Source organism: Meriones unguiculatus, chromosome 20 (genome assembly GCF_030254825.1).
Source record: "Meriones unguiculatus strain TT.TT164.6M chromosome 20, Bangor_MerUng_6.1, whole genome shotgun sequence".
Classification (NCBI taxonomy): domain Eukaryota; kingdom Metazoa; phylum Chordata; class Mammalia; order Rodentia; family Muridae; genus Meriones; species Meriones unguiculatus.
Window position 1 is genome coordinate 71120326 of NC_083367.1, and position 24341 is coordinate 71144666.

The 24341-nt window shown below is 44.3% G+C and overlaps 1 protein-coding gene across 3 annotated transcripts in view; it reads right to left on the reverse strand.

Annotated features, from left to right (window-relative positions):
• Window positions 1–24341, reverse strand: part of Ust (uronyl 2-sulfotransferase) — a 336745-nt gene that overhangs the window by 217045 nt on the left and 95359 nt on the right. For all 3 annotated transcript variants that reach the window (XM_060373474.1, XM_021646693.2, XM_060373475.1), the window contains exon 2: window positions 3873–3916. In XM_060373474.1, the coding sequence (XP_060229457.1) occupies window positions 3873–3916 (44 nt within the window). The remainder of the gene's footprint in view (window positions 1–3872; window positions 3917–24341) is intronic.

Below are 24341 nucleotides of genomic sequence, written 5' to 3' on the forward strand. Positions count from 1 at the left end.
TGAAAATGACAAAGATAGACATAAAAACAAAATGATTGGGAAAAACCACATAAAGTGAACATATAAAGGCCAGCCTGGTCTACAAAGTGGGTCCAGGAGAGTCAGAGCTACACAGAGAAACCCTGTCTGGAAAAACGAGAGAGAGAGAGAGAGAGAGAGAGAGACGAAGTGTTTATAATTTGAAATTATTAAATGCACAGGCCCTGGTACTGTACAGCTCTGGAAAAGAAGCTGAATTCTAACACTTAGGATTTGACCTTTGGGAAATTACTCAGTTTCCCTGGGATCCAGATCTCCTGTCTGTACAATAAAGATTTTAAACATTACTTCCTCTTTTATAGAAATGGATAGAGAGTAAATTTTTCATGCCAAGTGTTTGGCAGAGATACAGATCGGCTAAGGGTGCTGATTTTATTATCCTGAAGTTGCTTAGAACATGTCTCTTGTTCTGTCTGCCATATATGGGACACCCAGAGCAGGAAATGGTAATGTGTAGTCACTTACTACCAAGAGAACTCACGTGCTAATGGCCACTGTTCCCACCAGCGAGGGACAGCCCGGATAAAGAGCTTCTCAGGCAGTGTGCTGCCACGCTCATCAGGGTGCTGCCTCCTAAGCTCAACTTTAGTCTTCCCCAGAAATTGCTTTCCCTGAGTTTTCAAATGACAGGGCACTGCTTTAATGAACTTCAATTATATACAAAAATATAAGAAAGAGAAAAAAATTAAAATCTCCTGAAACCCTACTGCCTGAAAATAGAAAACCACTAAAAACCTGTCACGTTTTTCATTGTAGATCTGTCTGTGATATTCTGTGCCTGGTTTTGTATTCAAGAATATCACTCCATTTTGTTCACTACTGATCCACATTTTGCTCACAGTGGAGCTGCATCCTTACACAGCACAGTGGTAGTAAAAGGCGTTGTCTACAGAAACCATTAGCCTTGACCTTCTATAATGGCTTCACTCAAAGAGTGAGTGAGCGGTGAGGTCCAAGGAGATTTCAAAACCAAGTGAAAAATCACAGGAATTCACTTTTCTCTCATGAAAATCCTGGAGAGAAGGGGTGTGGGCCCAGGGTGCTCCAAGTGGCATGCCCCGTTCTCCATACGGCTAGCTCTTGTGGAATGTAAAACTCATTGGCTTGGACTTTTAATAAAAGAACCTGCGGTAACTTTCAGGACTTAAAACTTCTCTTTTCTCAAGATCTCAACGCTTGGTTTGGCATCACAACGTTATTTCTGAGTGCTAAGCAAATCTGAAAACTATGGTCTGGCCTTTAGCTGGCTTTCTCCTGCCAGGCTGGATCCCTTCCAGAGGCCAGCCATGCGTGAGTCCTTGTCCCCTGGGTGCCACCACGTCTCCACCGAAGCCGGGCGTCTGCAGAGCCAACTGACTAGGCTTCTGCCTCAGGGGATACTGCCGGGACCTTGGTCTGGAAGCCACATTCACCACTTGTGGGGCTCGGTTTCACTTCAGCGGAAACACACCAGTAGGCATTTTTACCCAGCATTATAAAGTCAAGTGGGCCCGGATATTCTGCCCGGGAAAAACCTGGTTTATCAGACTGTACTCAAAGTAAGAAACCCTAACAACCAGGCAATAGGCCCACAACCAGTGTCCTTATCCCCTTGCCTGACTTCAAGCCAGGGCATGGGCACAAAAGCAGGGAGCTAAGGAACCCTGACATGTGACGTGTGCTGTTCTTTCCCTCTCTTATCCTCCCTCCTGGGCAAGTTGCTGGCCAAATGAAAAATGCTTCACTTAAAACTAAAATCCCAAACCCTTAATGATGGTGAATCACCGTTTTATTAATAAGTAACCTTTACATAATAAGCCATGCAGTGAAAACAGCACAGCAAAGGTCTGGGGGAATATTTTCCTTCACTCATGGCCTCTCCAGAAACTGCTCTCAAATGAGGACTGCAGACCCACACCGTGATCATCCTGGGGGCCTGTCAGAAATACTGATTCTCAGGTCCTACCCCAAATCATGGAATCAGAAATGGGGTTGGGCAGCACAGCGTGTGTTTTAATAAAGCTACTGGCAACCGGATGGTAGCTCCCATTTGAGTCCTAGCTCACGGGAAGAACTTGGGATGGGAGCCAGGAGTTCAAACTCAGATCCAACTCAAGGATTCAGTGAGGAGGCGTGGCTCGGCACTCTGAACCTAGGGTTGTATAAGGATGTGAGGTGCATGTGTTAGACAAAGCCCTGACTTTTGGCCTAGCATCTTCTATATCCATTACCCCCAGGAGACTTTTCTTGTTTCCCATTTGTAAACACAACAACTGTCTGTAACATCCCAAGCAACCCAAAAGAGCACACTGGGCCAAACAGTAGGGTACCTTCACTTACGATGAATCCTACTTTATAGTTCATCAACAACCTTAAGGTTACACCAGTCAAGTAAGGACAGGCTGCTGATTTACCGAACGTCATTTTTCTGTGTGGAGTGCTGTTCAGACATCCTGTGTTCTAGGCAGTGACTTTCATCAAACTGAGGTTTAGAATATTAAGTTATTCCCTTGGTGTCATACAAAGTTTTGGCAGAACTAATACACCTTCAGAAATAGTTTTTCAAGGGGCTGGAGATGTAGGCAAGAGTGCTTGCCTAGCATACAAAAGGCCCTGGGTTTGGACCAAGCACCATCAATCTCAATACTCAGGAGATTAAGATCAGAAACTCAAGGTCACCCTCAGCTACACAGTGAGTTCAAGGCCAGCCTGGGCTGATGTGAAACTCTGTCTTTTAAAACAGCAACAACCAAAAACAACACACACACACAAATTGTTTTCAAAGGTCAAACCTGAAAGTGTGGTGGAGACTGAAACATCTTATCTTCTCACTGCTGTACCTACACTTGGCAGGGGCTGTACCTACACTTGGCAGGCGTGACCTTCTGTTGTCAGATTTTAAGAAACCAGGTATAAGGACACCTAGGTTTTCAGAGCCATAAAAATGGCTAAAGTAAAGTTGGTTCATGGTGACCAACTTCTGATGTTGTCAATTAGGACTTAGCTATAAAAATGGCTAAAATAAGACTGATGGGTACATGGTGACCAACTTGATTTTGTCAATTACAACTTCCTCTTCCATGGGTGCTTGGCTAACACTGTCACTTGCAACAAGAGGAAAAAAAGTGTCAAAAATGCACAAAAGACCTATGTTTAGAATAAGAAGAGTTCACTGCATTACATGTAGTTTTCTCACACGCCAAGATCATTTTCATCCTGGGTTCTGTTTGTTGGTTCGGTTTGTTTTGTTTTCTCCACATCTGAGTGAGTTTGCATTTGGCTTTCACAGAGCCGAAGAAAGTAGAGAGTGAGAGGAAAATTCTATTTATCAAGTGTTCTGTCATCAAAAGTTAAGTGAAACTGCTCATAGGAAGGGGGATGCGGGCACAGCTGACAGAATAGAATTGGAAGGACACTATCTGAGCAAGAGGGGAGTAATACAGCTAGAGCGGGCCGGAGAGAGTGCAACAGAAATGAGACTAGCCTCAAGGCCCAACACCATGGGGAAGGCTCCATCACGTGCCTCACCTCAAGAGCCAAAACAAATCAGTCAGTGCCAATGACAATGAGACAGCAACACAGAAGAGGTGGACCAAAGTCAAGGCCCAGGCAGCTACAAGTACAGATCAAATAATGGCTTTTCCTCCCCTGTCACTCTGGCCATCTTCAGGCTCTTCAGGTTCCTGGCCATTAAAGCTGAAGATTCCTTTGACACCGTCTATCTACTGCTTGTTTCTGAGCGATTCGTGCTAGGAGGGACCTGGTTGAGCTCATGGGATGCCCGGGAGCTGGAGTACAAGCCTCTGTGCACTGTTAAAGGAGAAGTAGATTATGCTACAAACCAAAGACCTTACCTTACTAGGAGGTGGTCCATGGTCATCCAAGTACGTGGAATTTCCTAGGGGGGAAAAACATTGAGCAGTAAATTTTTTGGCTCCCAAGATGGTATAAAGTCATCCAAAAATGGGCATTCTATATATCTCTCTATCCAGACAAAAGTACCAAGGGAAGATGGGTAGTTGATCGCCAGCTCGGCGAATGTTACTCATGTGGTTAGTTTGGACAGGGACACGCATGTGCATGCATGCACACAAGCGTCCACATGCAAAAACACACATCCAACACCTGTCGAGTTTATTCCGAACTGAAAGTTTGTGAGCATCTATTACCTGCAGGGCCAGCTAACAAGCGGACTGTGCAGCCCCTCCCAAAGTCCAGATTCCCTAGCTCTGCAAATGTGCTTCTGTTACCAGGAATGAAGCGAAGCGGGCACTGCTGGGCCTGAACCAGACTTTGGAGAACAGACACTGTTTGCCTTGAACTTGCCAGCTTCCCTTCATCCTTTCAGCCTAGCCTGAATGTGATCAATGGCCACCTGCTGGTGTGTGTTCACAGAACATGGTCATTGCTTCCTAATGAGGAAGAGATTCAGGAGGGCTGGAGGGAGACTCAGGAGGAGTGTTGGCCACACAGGAGTGAGGGCCTGGGCTTGGGTCCCCACACCACTTACAAGTCCAGTCATGCGGCAACAGCCTGCAACCTCCATGCTGGCAGGGTAGAGACAGCCAGATCCCGAAGGCTCACTGGCTGGCTGTTCTAGTGGAACTCGGAGACCCCGTCTCCAAAAAGGCGGACAAACCTTTAAACAAGACATCTCAATGTCGACCATCCACGCCTGTGCAAATGACACACGCACACACACACACAACTCAAGAAAGGCTCTAAGCCTTGCTAAGTTTTACTTATAACCCATCAGAAAAGCCAAGCACACTGCCTTCTTGACTGTTCTGTAGCCTGGGCAATGCACATGATGCTATTTGGTGACCCTGGACCACAGGGAGACATCTACCTGGAAGCTACTAGCCAGCAGGGGAACTCATTAACCCAGGGACCACTCTGTCAGCGGAGCTTGCTACAGGAACAAACGCAGAAGACACCGGAAGCACAAGGTACTTATGAATAACAGATTAGGGAATATGATAAATGTCCTACTTTGAGAAGATGAAAGGTGCTTTTGACAGTACACCATAAAAATAACTTAAAAAATTGGAATAAAAGGGGAAGCAGAGTTTAAGCCAGGGACAATTCAACTGGGTACCTTTTTCCAAATGCAATAAATAAGTGGGGTTTGGCATACAAATTTTTCCATACTGAGTCATCATCTATCTCTTTCGCTTTGTAGCGTTCTTATTTATAACCCACCTGATGGCAACAGGGGCTTACTCTAATCGGCCATGTGTATATATCAATCAGAGGGCAAGGTCCACCTTAAACTACAAGGTACAACAGAAATACCTGCCGTGCACATGACAAGGCCAGAGAAGCCCTTTAAACGTGAACATGACGGACAATTTGTTAGAGGCTCCGATCTGTGCCAAACTCCACCAGGAGCACATGCATGAAGACGAGGATTGGCATCTAGCTTAATAAGAGAGTATGTCTAAACAGAGTTGCCTATGTCCAGAAGAGTGTTCAGGAAGAGCCTACAAGAACACACCCAGTATAGACGATCATGTCTGGAATGTGTCTTCCCCACGAAGGACGTGGCAAATCCCAGCACACTCCATTCAGTGTACTCTCCGGGTACCCTGCTCAAACTCAAGGGTGCCAACAGAGTTCAGGGTGGGGCAGCTACAGGAAGACAGGCCTTTCCGCTGCACGCACAGGCAGTTCTCCTCAGGTGTGACTGTAATTCCTTAGTACTTAAGCAGAGCTTTTTATCCTAGGACATTAGGCTGTGGTAGGGCAAAGTAAACGGAACTGTCAGGGTGTTTGAAAATGCAACAGGGAACTTATTTGCTACAGACATCAAAGGCTGAGCTGCTATGGAAATGCTTTGCTTAGAACAGACTTCCAGGCAACAAAGCCGGCTGATTACACTCACGGTTACGTTTAAGAGACTGAAAAGCAAGAGCTTGGGGCCTTTGGGCAGATAGCTCAAGATCTGAATTCTGGAAAGGGAGAAAAAGAGAGGAAGTTCTAAGTAGGACCCAGGCTGGGCCAGAGGACATGCCCTTGCCTGACTCACACTCATGCCACACTCTGGAGCCTACCCTGCCCTTAACCATCCTTCAAAACAGTCTTTTTAGAAGCCTGCACATAAAGCATAAGGAACCATCTGCCAATGTAAGTATATGGGAGAGACAGCTTAAACCGTCAGCAGAGCTCATATGTACCACCAGAATCTCCCACGCCGCCCTGTGTTCTCAGGATTTTTCGAATTATACACTATTTTCAGCAATGATTTATTTTATAACTCAGGTGAGGTCTGACGGTAGAACTAGGCGGCCAAGGCTCTAGGCTGCTGGCTGTTTGCTGTGTTACACCCATGTGATCACCATGGGAACTATAGTGATCTCTGCCGAAAGAACCAACCATATGCAAGCCACTACAACTTTGTATGAACATGAAAAATCAGATATATACCCAGCAAGCAGGTTAAACATCTTTTGCAGCAGGGAGTACCCCCCAAAGAATGTCATTCTACTAAGATTGTAGTATTTTTCACCCTCAAAGATTTCTATATGCCCATCTGTAAAAGCACATCTGGCTTACAAGAAAAACATGAGGCAAACACCATTCCATAACAAACAAACAAGAACAATGTCTGCATACAGTAGGCACCTACTAAGTGTTCACTATCAGTACTAATTGTGTCTCTGGCAAAAAGAGCAGCAGGGCAGGAACCACCTCCATGCCTCTCCATCTTCTTCTCTGGTCTTTCACCCTTTGCTGCATATTCCACTTGCTTGTAGAGCTTTGAAAAAAAAGAAAGAAAGAAAGAAAGAAAGAAAGAAAGAAAGAAAGAAAGAAAGAAAGAAAGAAAGAAAGAAAGAAAAAAGAAAAGCCATGCCAGGCTCCAGCCGTTGCAACTCTGATTTAATTATTCTGGAAAAAGTCCCAGGCAGTTGGTATTTTTAAAAAGTTCCTTAGGTAATCCTAATGTCTAGCCAGGCCTGAGAACCACTGAGCTATAACACAAATGGATATTATTTCATAACTCAGGCCAAATCCAATTTTCTAGAAGCAAAAAGGATTATATCCTTTCCAGGCTCATCTTACTCAGGGGGTCACCTCCATCATGGCTGATGAGACATTTCGATAGAAATGTCAAGTCAAAGGCGAATGCTGATGGAGTGTGCATGATCATGGAGCTACCAGCTGTGTGGGAGGCTGACCAAGCAGGTGTCAATAGGACATGCCTCAGAGGGTGTAAAGAAAAGAAAGAGTTGGGCAGGCTACAGGCGTTCTGAAAAGGTACAAGCGAAGGTTTACTGTAAACCTTTTCCAGACCCCATAATTGCTCTTAAGAGGACCTCAGAATACACAGGTACAGTAAACAGTATTCGGCTCTTTGAAAGCTTGTGCTCAGGTTCAATGAGAAGGTGAGCGGCTAAAGAGTTTCCTAGACTCAATGTAACTTAAAGCCATGGTCCTGGAGACACTCTTTTGAAGGCTAGGTTCACCATCAAAACCTGAGGTGCACAACCCAGTGAGCATCAGACTGTGGTTTAAATGAGGAAGAGCAGAAAGGAACAGCCCCCAAAACGATGTCATCAGTGCCTTCAATGGGACAGGACTATCAGAGCTGAGTGTGGCACGGCACTGCAGAAAGCAGAGCCGCCAGCTCCAGAATCAAAGGACCTGGTTTGGATCCCAGCCCTGCCCTTAGCGGAGGGACCTGGAAACAGCGCCTTGTTTTAATCGTGCTTACTTCTGTTTGAGACAACAGTGCCCCTACCTGTGACACGAAGAGCTTAAGCCACAGTTAGGAAAATCAAACAGATTAAGTGTAAAAATACATTTCAAATTAAATCTATTAGGTACACAGAACACAGAGCCCTCTGGAACACGGTAGGCAGGCGCTCAGTGAGAAGTTACTGCTGCACTGAGGGGTGACAGCTGGCTCCAGGTCACTGTCCTACCAGTGCGGATCCGCTTGTCAGTGGCCTTCCTGTGAAAGACTTGACAAAAAAGTTAGCCTGGAAATTTCCGTGTCACGCTTGTCAAATGGTACACTTTCTTATTTTCTTTTTTGAGGACTGTGGTGGTTAGCTGAAGAGCAATGCCTGCTAGATTGACCTTGTCCTACCCAGGGGAGCCTGTAGATGAGTCACGGCACTCGTGAATCAGGGACTCATGGTCACTCCTCTGACATTACACAATCTTATCTTACTTTTACCTCTGATTTTATAATTGCATTAATTACTCAGAAAAACAAAGGATTTCCTGAGGTTAGTGAAATACTTAAAATTTGAAAAATTAACATTAGTATAGTCACCTGACATTTTCTATTCTTTTCTAATATTATCTGGATGGGCCTTCTAAAACATACCTTTTTTAAAAAGCAATTATTTGAGCTACCTTCAGCAACCTGCTAATGAACTTGTATAACCTCAAAGAATATAATTTATTCTTGACTATGGATCTTGCATTAGCAGATCTATTTTTATCTGAACAGGTCCCTGAAGAATAAAAAACGTTTACTCCCACTCCTTGAAAAGAAACCCTGAAATGCACTAGTGTCGATGTCAAAAAGCCGCCTCCCATGCCGTGTCAATGTAGATCACACACACACACACACACACACACACACACACACTTCGTCTTAAAGCCTTGCTTCCCCAGATCCTTTGAAAATCATGATCATAAATGACAGAAATCCTCTCTTTTCTCCAGGACAAGGAATTTTACACAGGATTCTGGCCACTGACTACATGGTCTCACAAGGCTCCATCTTCCCGGAGTCTGGGCCTCTGATAAGATGCCTTATGAAGAAGTTACTGTGGATGGGATGCTGCAGCCCCGGCCTTGTGCTTCCCATCACTAACCACGGGTTCTGTTTCTCCATGAGGTCCCTGCCAGCATGCACCAGCCATCGTCACAATGAGGAGTCTGCGCTCTGAGGATCTCCAGTTGCAGCATTACTTATAACTTGGGAAATTGCTTGCTCAGCACTATTTAAACTTTAATAACACTATTTTTCACTGAATTAAAACAAATGGCCCTATTACCAATATTTAAGTTTCTTTTTAAATATTTATCCTTAAAAACACTCTTACATGCTTACTCAAACCATTAATAAAACCCTGAAAATATCTTTTAGTTTTTAAAAAGATTTCAAAAATTCTTTTTAGTGATGTATATGTGTGTGCTACTGTGTATTGTGAGTGTAAATGCTCACGGAAACCAGAGTCATGTGACCCCTGAGAGCTGAAGTTGCAGGCTGTCACGAACTGCCTAACACGGGTGCTGGGAACCAAACTCAGTCCTTCAGAAAGTAAAGGCATGTTCTTAACTAACAAGCTCTCTCTCCAGCCCCCTGCAAATACTTTTTTGATCCTGAATGTGAAGACTGGGCCTTCAAAGTACTCACAAACAATATTCAAATTAAACTACTACCATTTATGATTTAGAAAGTGACTTCCATTCTTAATTAAACTGAAAAGCAAGTTAATGCTCTTTGCACTTATTGCTAGCTCAAAAACACACCTTGCTTTCTAACTCATAGCTTCATTAAATCTGAATGTGTGTCTTGGACAGCAAAGGGTAAGTTGGCAAAAGGAAACAGCTTTTGCAATCAAGTGGACAGTGCACTTTCCTATCAACAACAACCTAAGTATAAATATATGTTATTCCCAAATTAGCTTAGAAATCTGTGGCAATGGTCACAGGTCACAAGCAGGTAGCAATGGAGGGTCAATCTCTTTGGCATCTGTTTCCTTCCATTAGGTTCTTGCCTCAAAATAACTACCACAGCTGGTCTAACCAGTTGGGTGCAAACACAGCAGATGTTGGCCTGCACATGTGTTTCTTCTAGCAGCCAGGTGAGTTCTCTTGTAGCAGAACTAGACTCCACATGCCTGTAAGTACATGGCACGAAGGCCATGCAGAATCTACCCTCAGAGAAATAAAACAAGACCAGGCAGAAAAGTCCAGCACGCTTGCTACATGACAGTCGTGGCTAGCCCGATGCTCTTCTAAGCCTAGGGCACAGGACTCCACAGATCTCAAGGCACACAGTGCCTATGACAACACTAGGGGGTGGAAGCCCCGGTTCACAATTTAGGAAAGGAGCTTTGGAAAGGGCAGGGACTTGCACGTGTTAGACAGCTCATCAGTAGGTGCTCTTGGACTTGACTTCCACTGGTTGACCCTAAAGACGCTTTGCACCCCTGCTGTGGTAAACAAAACAGTGTTGGGCTAGATAATGTTTATTATTAGCCCTGTGATTATCATGGCGGTATTGTTTCACCCATTATCACAATTAATAAGACTCAGACACCTGTTCAATTTTATAATTGTCAAAATTACCTTGGGCTGAGCAGATATTTACCTATGCTGTTTTAACAGCCTCACCATCCACCTCCCAGCCCCCATCCAATGGCATCCACCTTAACCATCTTATCTGGGCTACCTTCCATTCCTAATCTTGTAAATACTTGCTTGCATTCTTCATCTGGGCCTTTCCAGGTCATTATTCCTCCCGGCCCACGTGGTTCCTTCTCCATGCTAACCCATTGCGGTGTCCTCCTTTCTCCTCTCTTCCTATCAGTCTGCCTTCTTCCCATGATTCTCCTTTTCCCAAAGCCCAGGAACCTTAGCCACACCTATCCCTTTCTTTCCTGCCCAGGTTTTAGGCCTTTTAATCAATCAATCAATCAATCAATCAATCAACCAATCAAGTATAATGTGTTAGGCAGGTTTACACAACAAGGATAGTGTAGTAACCAGATCTTGAGGGCCAGTAATTAGCATCAAAACACAAGCATCAGACCAACGGCCAACATGCACCCTATACCCTCAACTTATTCACAGATTCCAGTCTGGGATCTCAGTGTGTTACCATGAACCGATCGATTTCAGACAGGAGAAGCCCAAGCAGAGTAGGGTCTTCTCTGTGCACTGTAAGCCGCATGGGTCACTGAAGAGCTAGGCATGGACCTCTGGCCATGTCTGTCATCACCTGGCATCTATCAAAGACAAAGGGCTACTGGAAAACTGCAGATTCAAGGAGCTCAGAGAACACTGTCAAGGTGGGGGTGTGGAGGGACCACCCAGCTACCGGTCCAGTCCAGTGATCCCAGTTCCATACAAGGTAGCTGCCCTCCAGTGTAGATCCACCTGCCAGTCAGTGTTACTTTGAAATACTTGACATTGAAAATTAGTTTAAACCAGAAATTCATTCAAACAACCACAAGACACTTCAACCTCACATTGGTCAACAACAGAAAAAGTGCTACTTGGTTCTTGACCTGAAACGCCAATGAATGCGCCTTTCTTTCTTTCTTTCTTTCTTTCTTTCTTTCTTTCTTTCTTTCTTTCTCTCTCTCTCTCTCTCTTTCCTTCTTTCCTTTTTTCCTTCCTTCCTTCCTTCCTTCCTTCCTTCCTTCCTTCCTTCTTTCTTTCTTTCTTTCTTTCCCTCTCTCTCTCTTTCTTTTTTTTTTTTTATTAGTAGTTGTGGTTAGCTGAAAAATGACTTTCCAATTTGTGCTGGTGCTAATCTTGAGAGCCTGTTAGTGAGTATGGGACTCCTCAGGTCAGGATGCAAGGTGGGACAGTTCATCCCGCAGGATTTGGGTGGTCCACTGAAATCACAAAGGTCCTTGTAAGAGACGGGCAGTGGGCCACTGATGTGCCTTGGAGAAAGAGAAGCCACCATGAGTGAGGAATGTGGCCTATAGATACTTGAAAAGGCCAGAAAACAAACACACAAACAAAATTCTAAGAGTCTCCATAAGGGCACACAGAACTGCTGACAAGTTATTTAAGCCCATTAAAACCCACATTATACCTAACTCTACAACACAGATTCTGTGTTTTAAAGCCACTGGGTTTGTATTAATTTGTTACATCAATAATGAAGATTAGTATCGTTGTTAAATGTTTTGTATATGGCCTTTTCTGGTCATTTTTTTTATCTGAATAAAGCTTTCTTATCAATGGCAATTCTAATAATTTTGAAGGACTAGGCATCTAAAAGCTAGATCAGGGCCTCATGAGTATTTCAAGTTAGAAATCTAAAAAATGGTCACTATTCTTAATTATAAATTTCATCTGTATGTATGTGTGTGTGTGTGTGTGTGTGTGTGTGTGTGTCATATACATGAATGTAAGTGTGGGCTGGTGTGGAGGCCAGAGAAAAACTTTGTATCTCCTGCTCTATCATTTTCCAACTTTTCCCTTGATACCGAATCCCTCACTCAACTTAGAGTAGGCTGGCAGCCAGCAAGCCCCAAAGGATGCCCCCGTCCCCACCCCCAACAGCCTGGATTACAGACTTGTGCGCGACCACACCAGGAATTTTATGTGGGTGCTGGGATCTGAACTGTAGGTCCTCCTGCTACGCACTCTTACCACTGAACCATGTCTCTAGTTCCATTTTTTTAAATTTGGTTTCCCATAGCATCAATATTTGGCCTATTTCTCACCATTTTACATTTTGTGTTCCTAATCAATATATGACAAAAAAAAAAAAATGTGATGAACTCTCCTATGGATAACCACTCTCCTCACCAGCTCACCTCAGTATGATAAAACACTGTTTACATTTCTTAAATATTTCATGATTTGGAAGGTGGAGGTTACTGGCACATCCATTACTGTCTATGAAAGATGGCCTCATGGCATTGCTCTAAGGAAAACCTTTCTCTTTGGCTTTGCCATGATAGTCTCTATGAGTGACCTCCCTGAATGAGCACACACATATACATATCATACGAAGACTGTAGGAAGGCACCAACACCAGAATGTCCAACCCTTCCAAGGACAAAAGAGAAACAACTGCTGCAGAGTAAGCATTAGGCTCCCGACTGCCTGTGCAGCAGCAAAGAACAGACCCAGCGCTCAGCAACATACAAAAAATGATCAGCGGCACTTTTTTTTAACTCTAAGTCATCAAAATCTCCTCCCTTACTCTCTAGACTTGAATTGGAATGACAAGGACACTCTTACATAATAAAATTATTTCTCTAAAAGTAAAAATACACCATCAAGAGGATTAAAATATAGATGGTTCAAACACCGAGGCTTTTGTCAATTTCTAAAGACAGTTGGTACTCGAGGTATTTTGTATGTGGCTGCAGGGAGTTCTCAGCCTCTGATTCAGATGTTCAGTTATTAGCGTGTTCACTGAAAAACAGTAACACCTGTAAAACTCAATGTCAGCAAATGATTAAACCCAAGAAACGAGGCTTTTTTTTTTTCTTGCAGAAGTGTGAGTAAGGTGTTAAGTATCTGGAAAGGTATGAAGATAGTGGTGGAGAGACTGAAGGAGAGACAGGAGAGTAAGTTTTGATCAGGGTCGCCTCCGCGCCAGGCCTTACTCTGTGTCCCAGTTTGGCCTGCCATAACAAATTAGCACAAAGTAGCTGCTGATATCAAATGTTCAGTTCTTACAGCTTTGGAGGCTGGGGCGTGAGCAGGATACAGGATGTAGAGCAGCACTCGCTTGCATATGGTCACCTCTGTTCTCGGTCCCTACACAGTAAGAGGGAGAGAGCTCTACCTTCTTTCCCCTTCTTACGAGGGCACTAATCCCATTATGGGGGGGATGGAGGGGGTATTCACAAGATTCCACCTAAGTGTAACCACCTCCCAAACACTCCCCACGTCCAAATACTAATACACAGTGGATAAGGGTTTTAGCAGATGGACTTTGGGGGAACACTCCAACATCCAGTCCAAAGAAGTTTGCAGTGGAAAGAGATGATGGATACTAGATGAATGGTTACAAAATGAGTGCGTGGCAATTGTGCCAAGTTGAGGAAAGCCTAAAAGGCCTGGGTAGAGTGAGATGGAACAGCTGAATCCAGAGACAGACAAGAAAGCAGAGCGGGGTCACTTGCCAATTCTTCTCATGCTTTAGGGAAATGAGTGGGAAGGGTTGCTCTTCTGGGTGTCTCAAATACAGTGACATATACCATGAGCAGGCTGTTTGGAGAGGCCCAATCAATGCCAATGGCAATTCAGAAATGGGTTTGGTGGCTCTGCCAGACAAACACAGATGCTCTGCTTCAGAGCTAGCCCACGTGGGGGCAGCTTCCATATAAGCTCGCTAGTAACACAAAGAAGTCATCATTGCCTCCTCTTTATGAGGCTTCAAATGGAAGAGAGGGCTTCTAATAGCCAGAAATTACCACCACCATTCAGAACAGCAGGCCTCACAAAAGCTAGCAATCAGACTTGTGGGCCTGAAGTTCTCAAAGAAAGTAGATTTCAGCAATTCGGCACATCTCACATTTACCAATCGCCTATCATTCTATGTGGTGACTGTTCTAATAGGGCCCAGATAGAGTTGCAGTTCATAGAATCATAACATTGGAAGACCAAAAACCAGTAATCCTTTACTTTGGTATTACTTTGTATACACAAAACCAAAGACACAAACAACAAAAAGGCCCAACAAGTAAGTACTTAGAAGTCAGAAACTCCTTGCCTAAGAGGAGAGGAAGATACAAAGGGGGAATGTTAGCTTTGAGGCTGAGCAGTCTACAGGGATTGTCCCCTTAACTAGAGGTGACCTTGAGCAAGACTTTCCAGGTTCTGAGCCTCAGCTTCCTACAGACACAAGAACAGGAGTTACTTCTCAGGACCCAGCACATTGACGTCATCATTAATGATAAAGTGAAGTTCTCACGCTTATATTTAAAAATGGAGCCAATTATAAAACATGGAACACTAAATAAAACCTCTTCCAAGTAATCACACACATAAACATCAGTGTAGCACTGAAACACACATCCGTTATTGTGCTCCAAAATAGCCAGGCATGGACTCTCCACATTCTTCAGGATTTATGAAGGAAGGTTAAACCTGAGCGTGAATGCATGCAATGGGAGTTTAAAACCCTGGCAGAAGTTATGTATTCCTGAACTTGTATTATTATTCCATGGACAGAGCATGCCAAGCTCATAAATACTCTTTAGCATATACTGTACCAGTTTCTTTTCCAGCAAAAGTTTAATTCTGATTTTTTTTTTTTTTGACAAAATGGGTTAGGAATAGTGGCTTTCTTACCCAGCAAGGGGAGTCCTCCCAAACTGTTCCTGCCTTGAACTGGTCACCACTTTGGATATAGCAATGGCTTTAAAAGTCATGATGATTTCCACCCCCCTTTTAAGGTGGTACACAGTGAGCCTGAGATGGAATCAGACCCAGGCCTTGAGGCAGAAACCACTCATCAAGGCCCCAATAAGTTTCTTGGTTTTTCAGGACAATGGTGTAGTAACTGCATTTATGAATATTGAATATGTTCAAGCCAAGTAAATTTCACCTTGTAAAAGGTGCCTTTACAGAAAATCAGACCCATCATCTGCTTATTTTTTAAAAAAATTATTTATTTTTATTTTACGTGCAATGATGTTTTGCCTACATTCATGTCTGTGTGAGGGTGTTGGATCCTGGAGTTACAGACAGTTGTGAGCTGCCATGTGGGTGCTGGGAATCAAACCTAAGTCCTCTGGAAGAGCACTTAGTCTTCTTAAGCACTGAGCCATCTCTCCATCCCCTCCCCCAAATACTTATTGCTCATGAGGGCACACAGCTCCTAATGCTGGGAGAGGCCTGTCATGAGGGCACACAGCTGCTAATGTCTGGGAGAGGCCTGTCATGAGGGTACACAGCTCCTAATGCTGGGAGAGGCCTGTCATGAGGGCACACAGCTCCTAATGCTGGGAGAGGCCTGTCATGAGGGTACACAGCTCCTAATGTCTGGAAGAGGCCTGTCATGAGGGTACACAGCTCCTAATGTCTGGAAGAGGCCTGTCATGAGGGTACACAGCTCCTAATGCTGGGAGAGGCCTGTCATGAGGGTACACAACTCCTAATGTCTGGAAGAGGCCTGTCATGAGGGCACACAGCTCCTAATGTCTGGGAGAGGCCTGTCATGAGGGCACACAGCTCCTAATGTTTGGGAGAGGCCTGTCATGAGGGCACACAGCTCCTAATGCTGGGAGAGGCCTGTCATGAGGACACACAGCTCCTAATGCTGGGAGAGGCCTGGCTGTGAGCGGGGCTGTAAGCATGGCACCTTCTCCCTGGAAACTGCAGGCCAGAATTAAGTGACTCCCCAAGAGACATTAAAGATGAGACCCCTACTGGTAGAAGTAGGCTGGGGTGATCTCCTGATCTTCCTTCCAATTCTCAAATCCAGACACACCCAGAAGGAAATTAAAAACTGGTTAATGGAAAAAGAAGCGACTTTCGACCAAGCAAATGATGTTGAGTAGGACATGGTCCGTTCTCACTGTAGACGACTGGTGCCACTTGATTTCAGAACACAAGAACCAAGCTAGGTGACAGGGAGACTGTTCAGAGGGTAAGGTGTTTGCTGAGCAAGCAGAAGGGCCTGGGTTCAGCTCTCCAGCACGCACGCACGCACGCACACACGTAAGAGCCAGGTATGGCAACATGGACCAGTAACATGGGCCTAGGAATTCATCGGCGAAATAGTCTGGCCAACATGACAGGCCCCAGTTTCAGTGAGAGAATGGTCTCAAAAAAGTTAGGTGGTGAGCAATAGAGGGGGCACGTGAAGTCAGCATCCGGCCACCATAGCCCCCCCATACACACACGTAAGAGTTGATCATAGGGGAAGTGAACCATTCATAATGATTTCATAACAAAGGAGGACTGAAGCTAGAGACCCAGCAGAAAGACTCGATGATCCAGAAGCATTATACACTTCAGAATCAGGCAAAGCCACTGTAAGAAGAAGAGGACTGGGAGAAGAAGAGAAGGAAAAGAAGGAAGGAAGCAAGGAAGAGACTGAGAAAAAGAGTGAAGGAGGAAAGGAAATAAGGAAGAAAGGAAAAAAGGAAGAGAGGATGGTGTGGGGACAGGAAGAAAGGAAGCAAGAGGAAAAGAAAGAGGGAGGAAGGAAATGAAAGAAAGAAGAAAGGAGAGACAAAGGGAGGGAGGAAGGAGAGACAAAGAGGGAAGAAGGGTCTAGCTCATGCTTTCGGTCATAAAATGACAAATTACAGGAGTGCATGCAAATGCTTTTACACGCAACAGAGAATAATTGAAGAAACCACTCATCAATAAAGGAAAAATATTTCATGACAGTGCAAAGAGGCACTGGAGCAAAAATAACTTGTCAGGATTATAAAAATAATAATGTAGGGCCATAAATAATATAAGAAAATGAATATGCTAATGAAACCACAGTGATGAAAGCTAGAAGTAGAAAATGAAATTATATTGGCTCCACAGAGCAGCAGTGGGAATGGATGTGCAGGTTGGGAGCCCTTGATCTTCCCTAAAGGGGAGAGAAACGGAGGAGGGGCCTGAGGTAGGCAATGAGCCCTGCGTTAAGGCGACCCTCTAAGCAGAGCTCCAGCGCAGCTTTCAGGTGGTTCTTATTTTCTCTCTCCTTGTAGACGTGATCAAAGGTTGAGACGGATTTCCTGGCAGAGAGAACCAGAGACTAGCAAGGCCAGGCCGGCTCTGGCTAGGCTGGGCCCCAACATAGGGCCAGCAGGGCCCTCGTTACGCAACCCATCACCTCCCAGCACTAGTCCTTCACACTGCCTTACAAGTTGGTAAAGGCACCGACTCTGAAAGCTTCTTTCAAAGCGGTGGCAGAGGTAAAGTGTGGGACCCATCACATATTTTTAAAAATTAACTATCTAAATTTTGAGGTGCTGGGAATCAAACTAGAGGCTCACACACTCTAGGCAAGTGCTGTACCAATCGGCTATCTCCCCCATGGATTATTTTCAGTACGCCTTGTTTTAATCATCAAGTCATGTAAAATATCCAGTACTGCCCTAGAACAAAGTGGTAGAGGACTTAAAAACCCTCTTTCTACGTGTCTGTCACGAGCCTAGGTGTGGATATAAACACACACCCATGAACACATTCAAAAGTTATATAAAAAAAATATATAGTATATATAGTACATTTATCTATTATATAATTAGTTATATACTTAATAGTTATATAAATATACTATATATGCTAACATATAGTATATTTACATATACTATATGTAAATAGTATTACTATATTTATATATTTATTAATATATATTTCATATATTTATATACTCTACAGACATTTGCCTAAAAGAAGACTCACTCTGTTTTTTACACATTTTATGAAGATTTCCAAAAATGTTTGAGGCATGTTTACAAATAAGTTGTTTTCTCACCTAATATATTTAGCCCATGCAAAATTTATGTGTGTTCTGTCATTGAGCTTCTTGTTGAGAATTCTAAGCCATACCAATTAGTCTCCTCTCTGAGCTTTCAGTCTGGAGGGATCTGTGTGCACACAAATGCATATATATTGAAATACGCACTATACGCATATCTATACACTGCTGTGTGTGTATGTGTGTATGCACACACATGTGCGTGTGTGCATGTGTGCGCGTATGTGTGATATCTGATTAAAGGGAAGCAGGTCTCTGGGAAAAGTCCAGGTTGACAACTACACTGTGGCCTGGCCTGGCCTGTGGTACACGCTGGCGCTGTCTCTCTCTTGTTACATTCACAATGTACTAAGTAAAAAGTAAGTGGCTCGGGGGAAAAAAAACGCTTCAGGTGGCACCGTTCTGCTGCCCCTGGGATCCGACAGCACACTGTTCTGCTTTGTTTGTTTTTCTTAACTCTGAAGATGCATTTCTATGGAGAGTGCTTTCTACACAGTGAGTAGAACATCACACTCCAAAGTACACACACCCCAAAGGGCACTTGAAGGATGACTTCAAAAGCGAGTCTTCCTGGGACTCCGCTCCAGGGATTATTTGAGCATCTATTCTCATCTTGGACATAATAATCCTGCCCTACATAGCATCAGGCAAGCCTGGGGTTTGAGGCAAACTCCTCTAACAGTCATCATTTGTGAACACGTGACACCAAGCAATCACAGAAGCACTGGGTCCGCCACTCCTACTTTACCAGGACATCCCAGTGACATTGACAATTGAAGCCTTAAAGGTCAAAGGCAGCGCAGGGCTCATGGTCCATGGCCACTGCTGGACTCAAACCGCTGAACATCAACTTACCTTATCTTTAAATCTGTTTTTTTTTTTTTTTTTTTTTTTTACGTAAAACTATGTCCCTAACATAAACCAAATTTATCAATCTCTTCTTAGAGCTCACAGATGAAATCCACATCTGCCCCCTAGATCCTGCTTAGCACAGCAGAACAACACGTGAGGCCAAAGCAAGAAGTGAGGAAGGCCGTCGGCGTGCTTCACAGCCAGGACACATCACAGCCAGGACATTAGACCACGCAATGCCACTTTCCCAAATTACCACCCCTGCCCCTGGCTGTAACAGCTGGTTATAGCATTTCCAGAAACATTCAATGAGAACGACTCATTATTATATGAATTCATTGTATCCGTGACCAATTCTTACAGAGGATTCCCAGGTCTCTGAAACCGGAGGGGGGGGGGCTGCTGCTGTACACAATCTCATTCCATCCTGCTGTAGTCAGTCTCCTCTGGATGTCGCCCTGCTGAGCATCTGTTTGCTGACAGGAGCAAGCACGGTGCCGTGGTTTCTCAACCACCAGTCACCTGGGCCTAGGCCAGACCAAAACATAAACAAAGGCAAAGAAACATGATGCTTCTTCCTCTTCACACGTCTGGGACATTTCGGAAGGAGTGAGATCATTTTAAGAGCTTGTGGAAGCTGGGTCCTGTCTTCACTATTCACGAAGGGCAAGCTTCATCCCTTTCCTGGGTCTCGTTGGCGTTAAGCATGCGACCTAGCCCTAGCCTAAGCAATCTTTGCTCTAAGCTCTATTCCTCCACACCTGTGCCCTCTACACACCCTTATCAAGTGGTATTGACTGACTAAACCCAGGGCAAACACAAGAGAACAGTGTGACAGAATTTACAATATACGCACCACCAGGGCTGTGTCTGCATGCATGAGTCAGCTCGACTATGATAAAGGGCAGAGGGATGGGGGGCACAAACCAACAGAATGGTTGCAGAAGCTGCTGTGCGTGTTTGTGTTTGGAGACACAATACACAGCATACAGTGGGTGAGGTGACGAAAGTGCGCACATCACTCCTCTGCTGCTATCCTCGGAACAGCCTTACAATTTGTCATGCAAGTTGTGACTGAATTTCTGCTCTGCTCCGTGATTGGGCTTGCCACTTTCAAGACTGTTTTAAGCATGTTCCCTGGTGAAAAAACAGTTTTAAACCCCAATCTCCTATGAAGCAGCAGCGTACCTATATTCTCTTTCAAATTAAAAGGATACGTGTGCATGTATGTACCTGATTGCATGTGATACATGTGATGCATGTGTCATCATATAGCTGATGCACGCCTATGTCTCAGCATAGATTTCTCTTCAGTGTTACCCTAGCAATTCAACCATCAAAGATTATTCTAAAATGGCATATCAAGGAGGGAACATGAAAATTCAATGCCGAACCACAGTTAGGAAGTGGAGATCCAAGTTCTCAACAAGTTCCTTTTATTACATGCCAGCCTGAAATGTGCCTACGTCAAGTCTACGCTTGCATTTTTCTATTTTAGTTAAAGGCAGTATTTCCAACCACTTCCAGTAGCTCACGTATAAATGCTTGACCTATATGCTTAATTAAATACTTATGTGGGAGGAGCCTTAACACTTTAGACCCAGTTCCTAAGACAGGAGTTCACTCCTCAGCCTCTGACATTTTTATACCTGATGGGAAAGCAGTGCTAAGGACGCCTGCCTGAGCCGTGCCCTCACACGGCTACAAAGTAGCCATTCTCTATGCTTGTTCTAAAGCACTAGGACTTCAGTTTTCCCATACCATGAGACAACTGTATACTGCAAGATGTTACTAGTATCAGGAGAGCGATACTTGAGTTTGTTTAGGTTTTATAATTTGGGGAACATTTACCATAGTATTTGACAGAACAGTAAAGGTTACTTCGCACAGTTACATGCAACTTTTCCAGGTTATAGAAAGTTGTGATCGGTCTCTCCATACAGAGGATGAACTGTTTCATCTACCCACTGGCGTGTCAGATTGCAATGCTGCCCAAGCGGCCAGGTCACATGTGCATGACCGACACATGTGTGCGGCCCATCATTTATGGTCACATCCTATGGACATACCCTACTCAGCTTTCTTGATAATCTCATGAGCCCTGAGAATCTGCTTCTCTTAAGAGTGTTACATTCACTAGTAAGGTCAACTCAGGAACAAAGCAAAAGCTGCCACTCTCATTGTGACTAAGAGATGAACTTCCCTCTGCCAAAATAGACTCCAGGTACCCATTCTCTCCCATCTCCATCCCTCTCTACGCTGAGAACCTGCTGTGTAACTTCCACAGTTACCTGGCTGTGCAACTCCAAATAAATCTCTTTCCAGGTGAGCAGAGACCTCAGCAAGCCACATGGTGTTCCTTCCTTTCTGTTCCTGTTCAGCCTTCATGAGAAAGAGGCCCATCTTCACCTGGAATGCCGGTTCAGCTCTCTAGGAATGAGTTCCTCCCTTGGGCAAAGGGGAACGATCATAGAGTAAAAGGAAATTGCTAATGCACTGTGAAAAAAGGTTACAAGCAAATCCCTGGTCAGGAAGGCAGCCTGTAAAAGGGTGTCTCTCGTAAGCTGTAAGACCTGGCAAGACCACAGCTGGAGAGCACAATGCTGACGGCAGCGGTTCAGCAATGGAGCCTTCTGAGATAGCTTTCTCCCTTAAAAACCAGCCTGTAGGTTGTTCTTCCTATACTCTGGCTCTCAACACCATGCATAAACTGCATTAATTTGGAAACAGGATATTTTACTTCCAGCTACCCCTCAGGCTCTTATTCCTTTCCAGGACTGACATTTCTATTTCAGCAAAATGTCCATCTTGGTCAATGTCCTACTGCTGTGAAGAGACACCGTAACAAAGTCAACTCATAACAGTGGCACACAGGCAGTGGTGATAGAGAAGCAGATATGCAGACAGGAGACACAGACAGACAGAGAGACAGAGACAGGCAGAGACAGAGAGAGAAAAAGACTGGGCCTGGCTTGGGCTTCTGACCTCAAAGCTCACCTCCAGTGATACACTTCCACCCACAAAGCCACACCTCCTAATCCTTTCAAACAGTGCCTCTCCCTGCTGACCAAGCACTCAGATCTGTGAGCACATGCGGGCTAAGTCTCATCCAACCTCCCACACATGGTCACCTTTAAATGGTCTTGAGTGAATGCTATGGCATGAACGTGTGTCCCTCCAAAGTCACCTGCTGAAACCTAGCCTGTAAGGTGATGGAGTGGAAAGGAGGAGCCAGGTAGCCAGCTGCCAGGCAGATGCTGGGAGGTGGGCTGTCCTTGGAATTCTAAGTAATATTTTCCTAACTCAGCTAAGGTGACTTTCCCTTGAAGACCACAGGCCTGCTTTCCCCCTGGATTTCACTTTTCAATCAATTACATGCCACTAGCTATTAATCATCATACCTGTCAGAATACAGACGTCTGTTAGATCATGCGGATGACACACAGGTACCTAGAAAAATGGGGAACTTCTTAACTGTGACCCCTCAAGGTTTCAGGTAGGCAGGGAGCAATTCCTTTACCAATGAGCATATGGCTTTGAGAAGACAGATGTTTGAACAGACAGATGTCTTCATTCGCTCACACACTGGGTGAGTAATGCCATGTGGGAGATGTTGTCCTTGGTCCTGGGATAACAGAAAGAGGAGGCTGTGAGTCTGACCCACTAGGACCAAAGCCTGCAGAGGTCCAGAGACAGTTAGCCAAGGGACAGGAACCCAGTGTAAAAGCTGGAGGAGTCTGGGGGCGAGGTCAGTGTGGGGATGATGGAGTCAGGCTTGAGGGATTAGGCTTCCTGCAGAAGATGCTGCCTGCGTTTCAATGAGAAAAACAAGCCAGAACCAGAGACCAAGATGGAAGCTCCTAGTCTATGCCAAGTGGACAGGCGGGCAGCTCCTGTCCAACACTCGAAGCAATTTTATGCTTCAACGCTGTGGGTGTTGCATGTCTTCCTACAAATGGATGAAGAAAAAATTGGACTTGGATCTCACTGCGATGCACATTAATGTATAGTTCAGAAAACTCCATGGTTGAAAAACAGTAATATCTGAAAATAGGAGCCTTTGTGTAACAGAAACAAGACTCCCTTCCTGTACTGTAATAGCGTAAACATACATTCCGATCAGGCATGTCCTGCAGGCCTTGGCAGTGGGAGGGTGAGTAAGAGATTAGCATTTAACTCAATGTGACATGTGTTTGCAATAGATCCAGTGTAATCTATCTGTTTACACAGACCATCAATTTTCCCAAAGGAAAAGATCAGTGTCCACACTTGCTTCTAAACATCCTAAACACAGCGTTCCTGTGCCTCTTTCAGGATCTTCCTTAACGACATAAACTCCCATCACAGCTCATAACCATGCTTGCAAAACATCCTTTCTACTGAGTTGGGAATATCAGAATTCTAGGTTTATGGTGTTTAGAAATAAAGGGGAGGAGAAAATAAAAGCCACAAGAATTTTTTTTTTAAAGTAAAGAAATGTGTAGCTGGTTTGCCTGATTCTTTTGGTGGCTAGTTAGCTAATTAAACCAGCCCCCAGGGTCATCACGGGAGTCGCTGTTTCTTGTGACATGCATGGGCTGTGAGGTTTGGGGACAGGCGCTCGGGGTCCCTGTGCCCTGTGTGCCTCTTCTACACAATGAGAATAACAATGGCACTTATTGATCACAACATGTAATGTCCCAAGGGTGAAAACATCACTTTCATAAAAACAGAAAGGGCTTGTCAACCAAACCACTCACGGCCAAAGAATCAGCAAGATGATTCAGGAAGGACTATGCGGAGCTGGTGTGTGCATGTTTCTAAGTGTGGGTGTTTCTCCTTCACAGAGAATGATAAAGATTTTGTCTGCACTTACGCATTCACTAGCAGATATAAACAGAGTCTGACATGTGATAAAGCCTATGTAATTGGTACAATGATGGTTCTGTGGTGTCATCAAAACAGGTCATTTCACAGTTGCTATCTTTTCAGTGTAAATGATCTACAGGAATATTAAACACCACATTTCTAAATATATCTAAATTAACACCTATTAACATTTCTTTCTTAACTTGCAATGATTAATTACTTTTCATTCATTTAAAATGATTATTTTGGCAATTCTGATGGGTGTAAAGTGAAACCTCAGGGTCATTTTGATTTGCATCTCCCTGATGGCTAATGACTCTGAGCATTTCTTTAAGTGTTTCTCTGCCATTAGATATTCCTCTATCGAGAATTCTGTTTAGCTCTGTACCCCATTTTTAATTGGATTATTTGGCTTGCTACTTTTCAGCTTCTTTAGTTCTTTGTATATACTGGATATTAGTCCTCT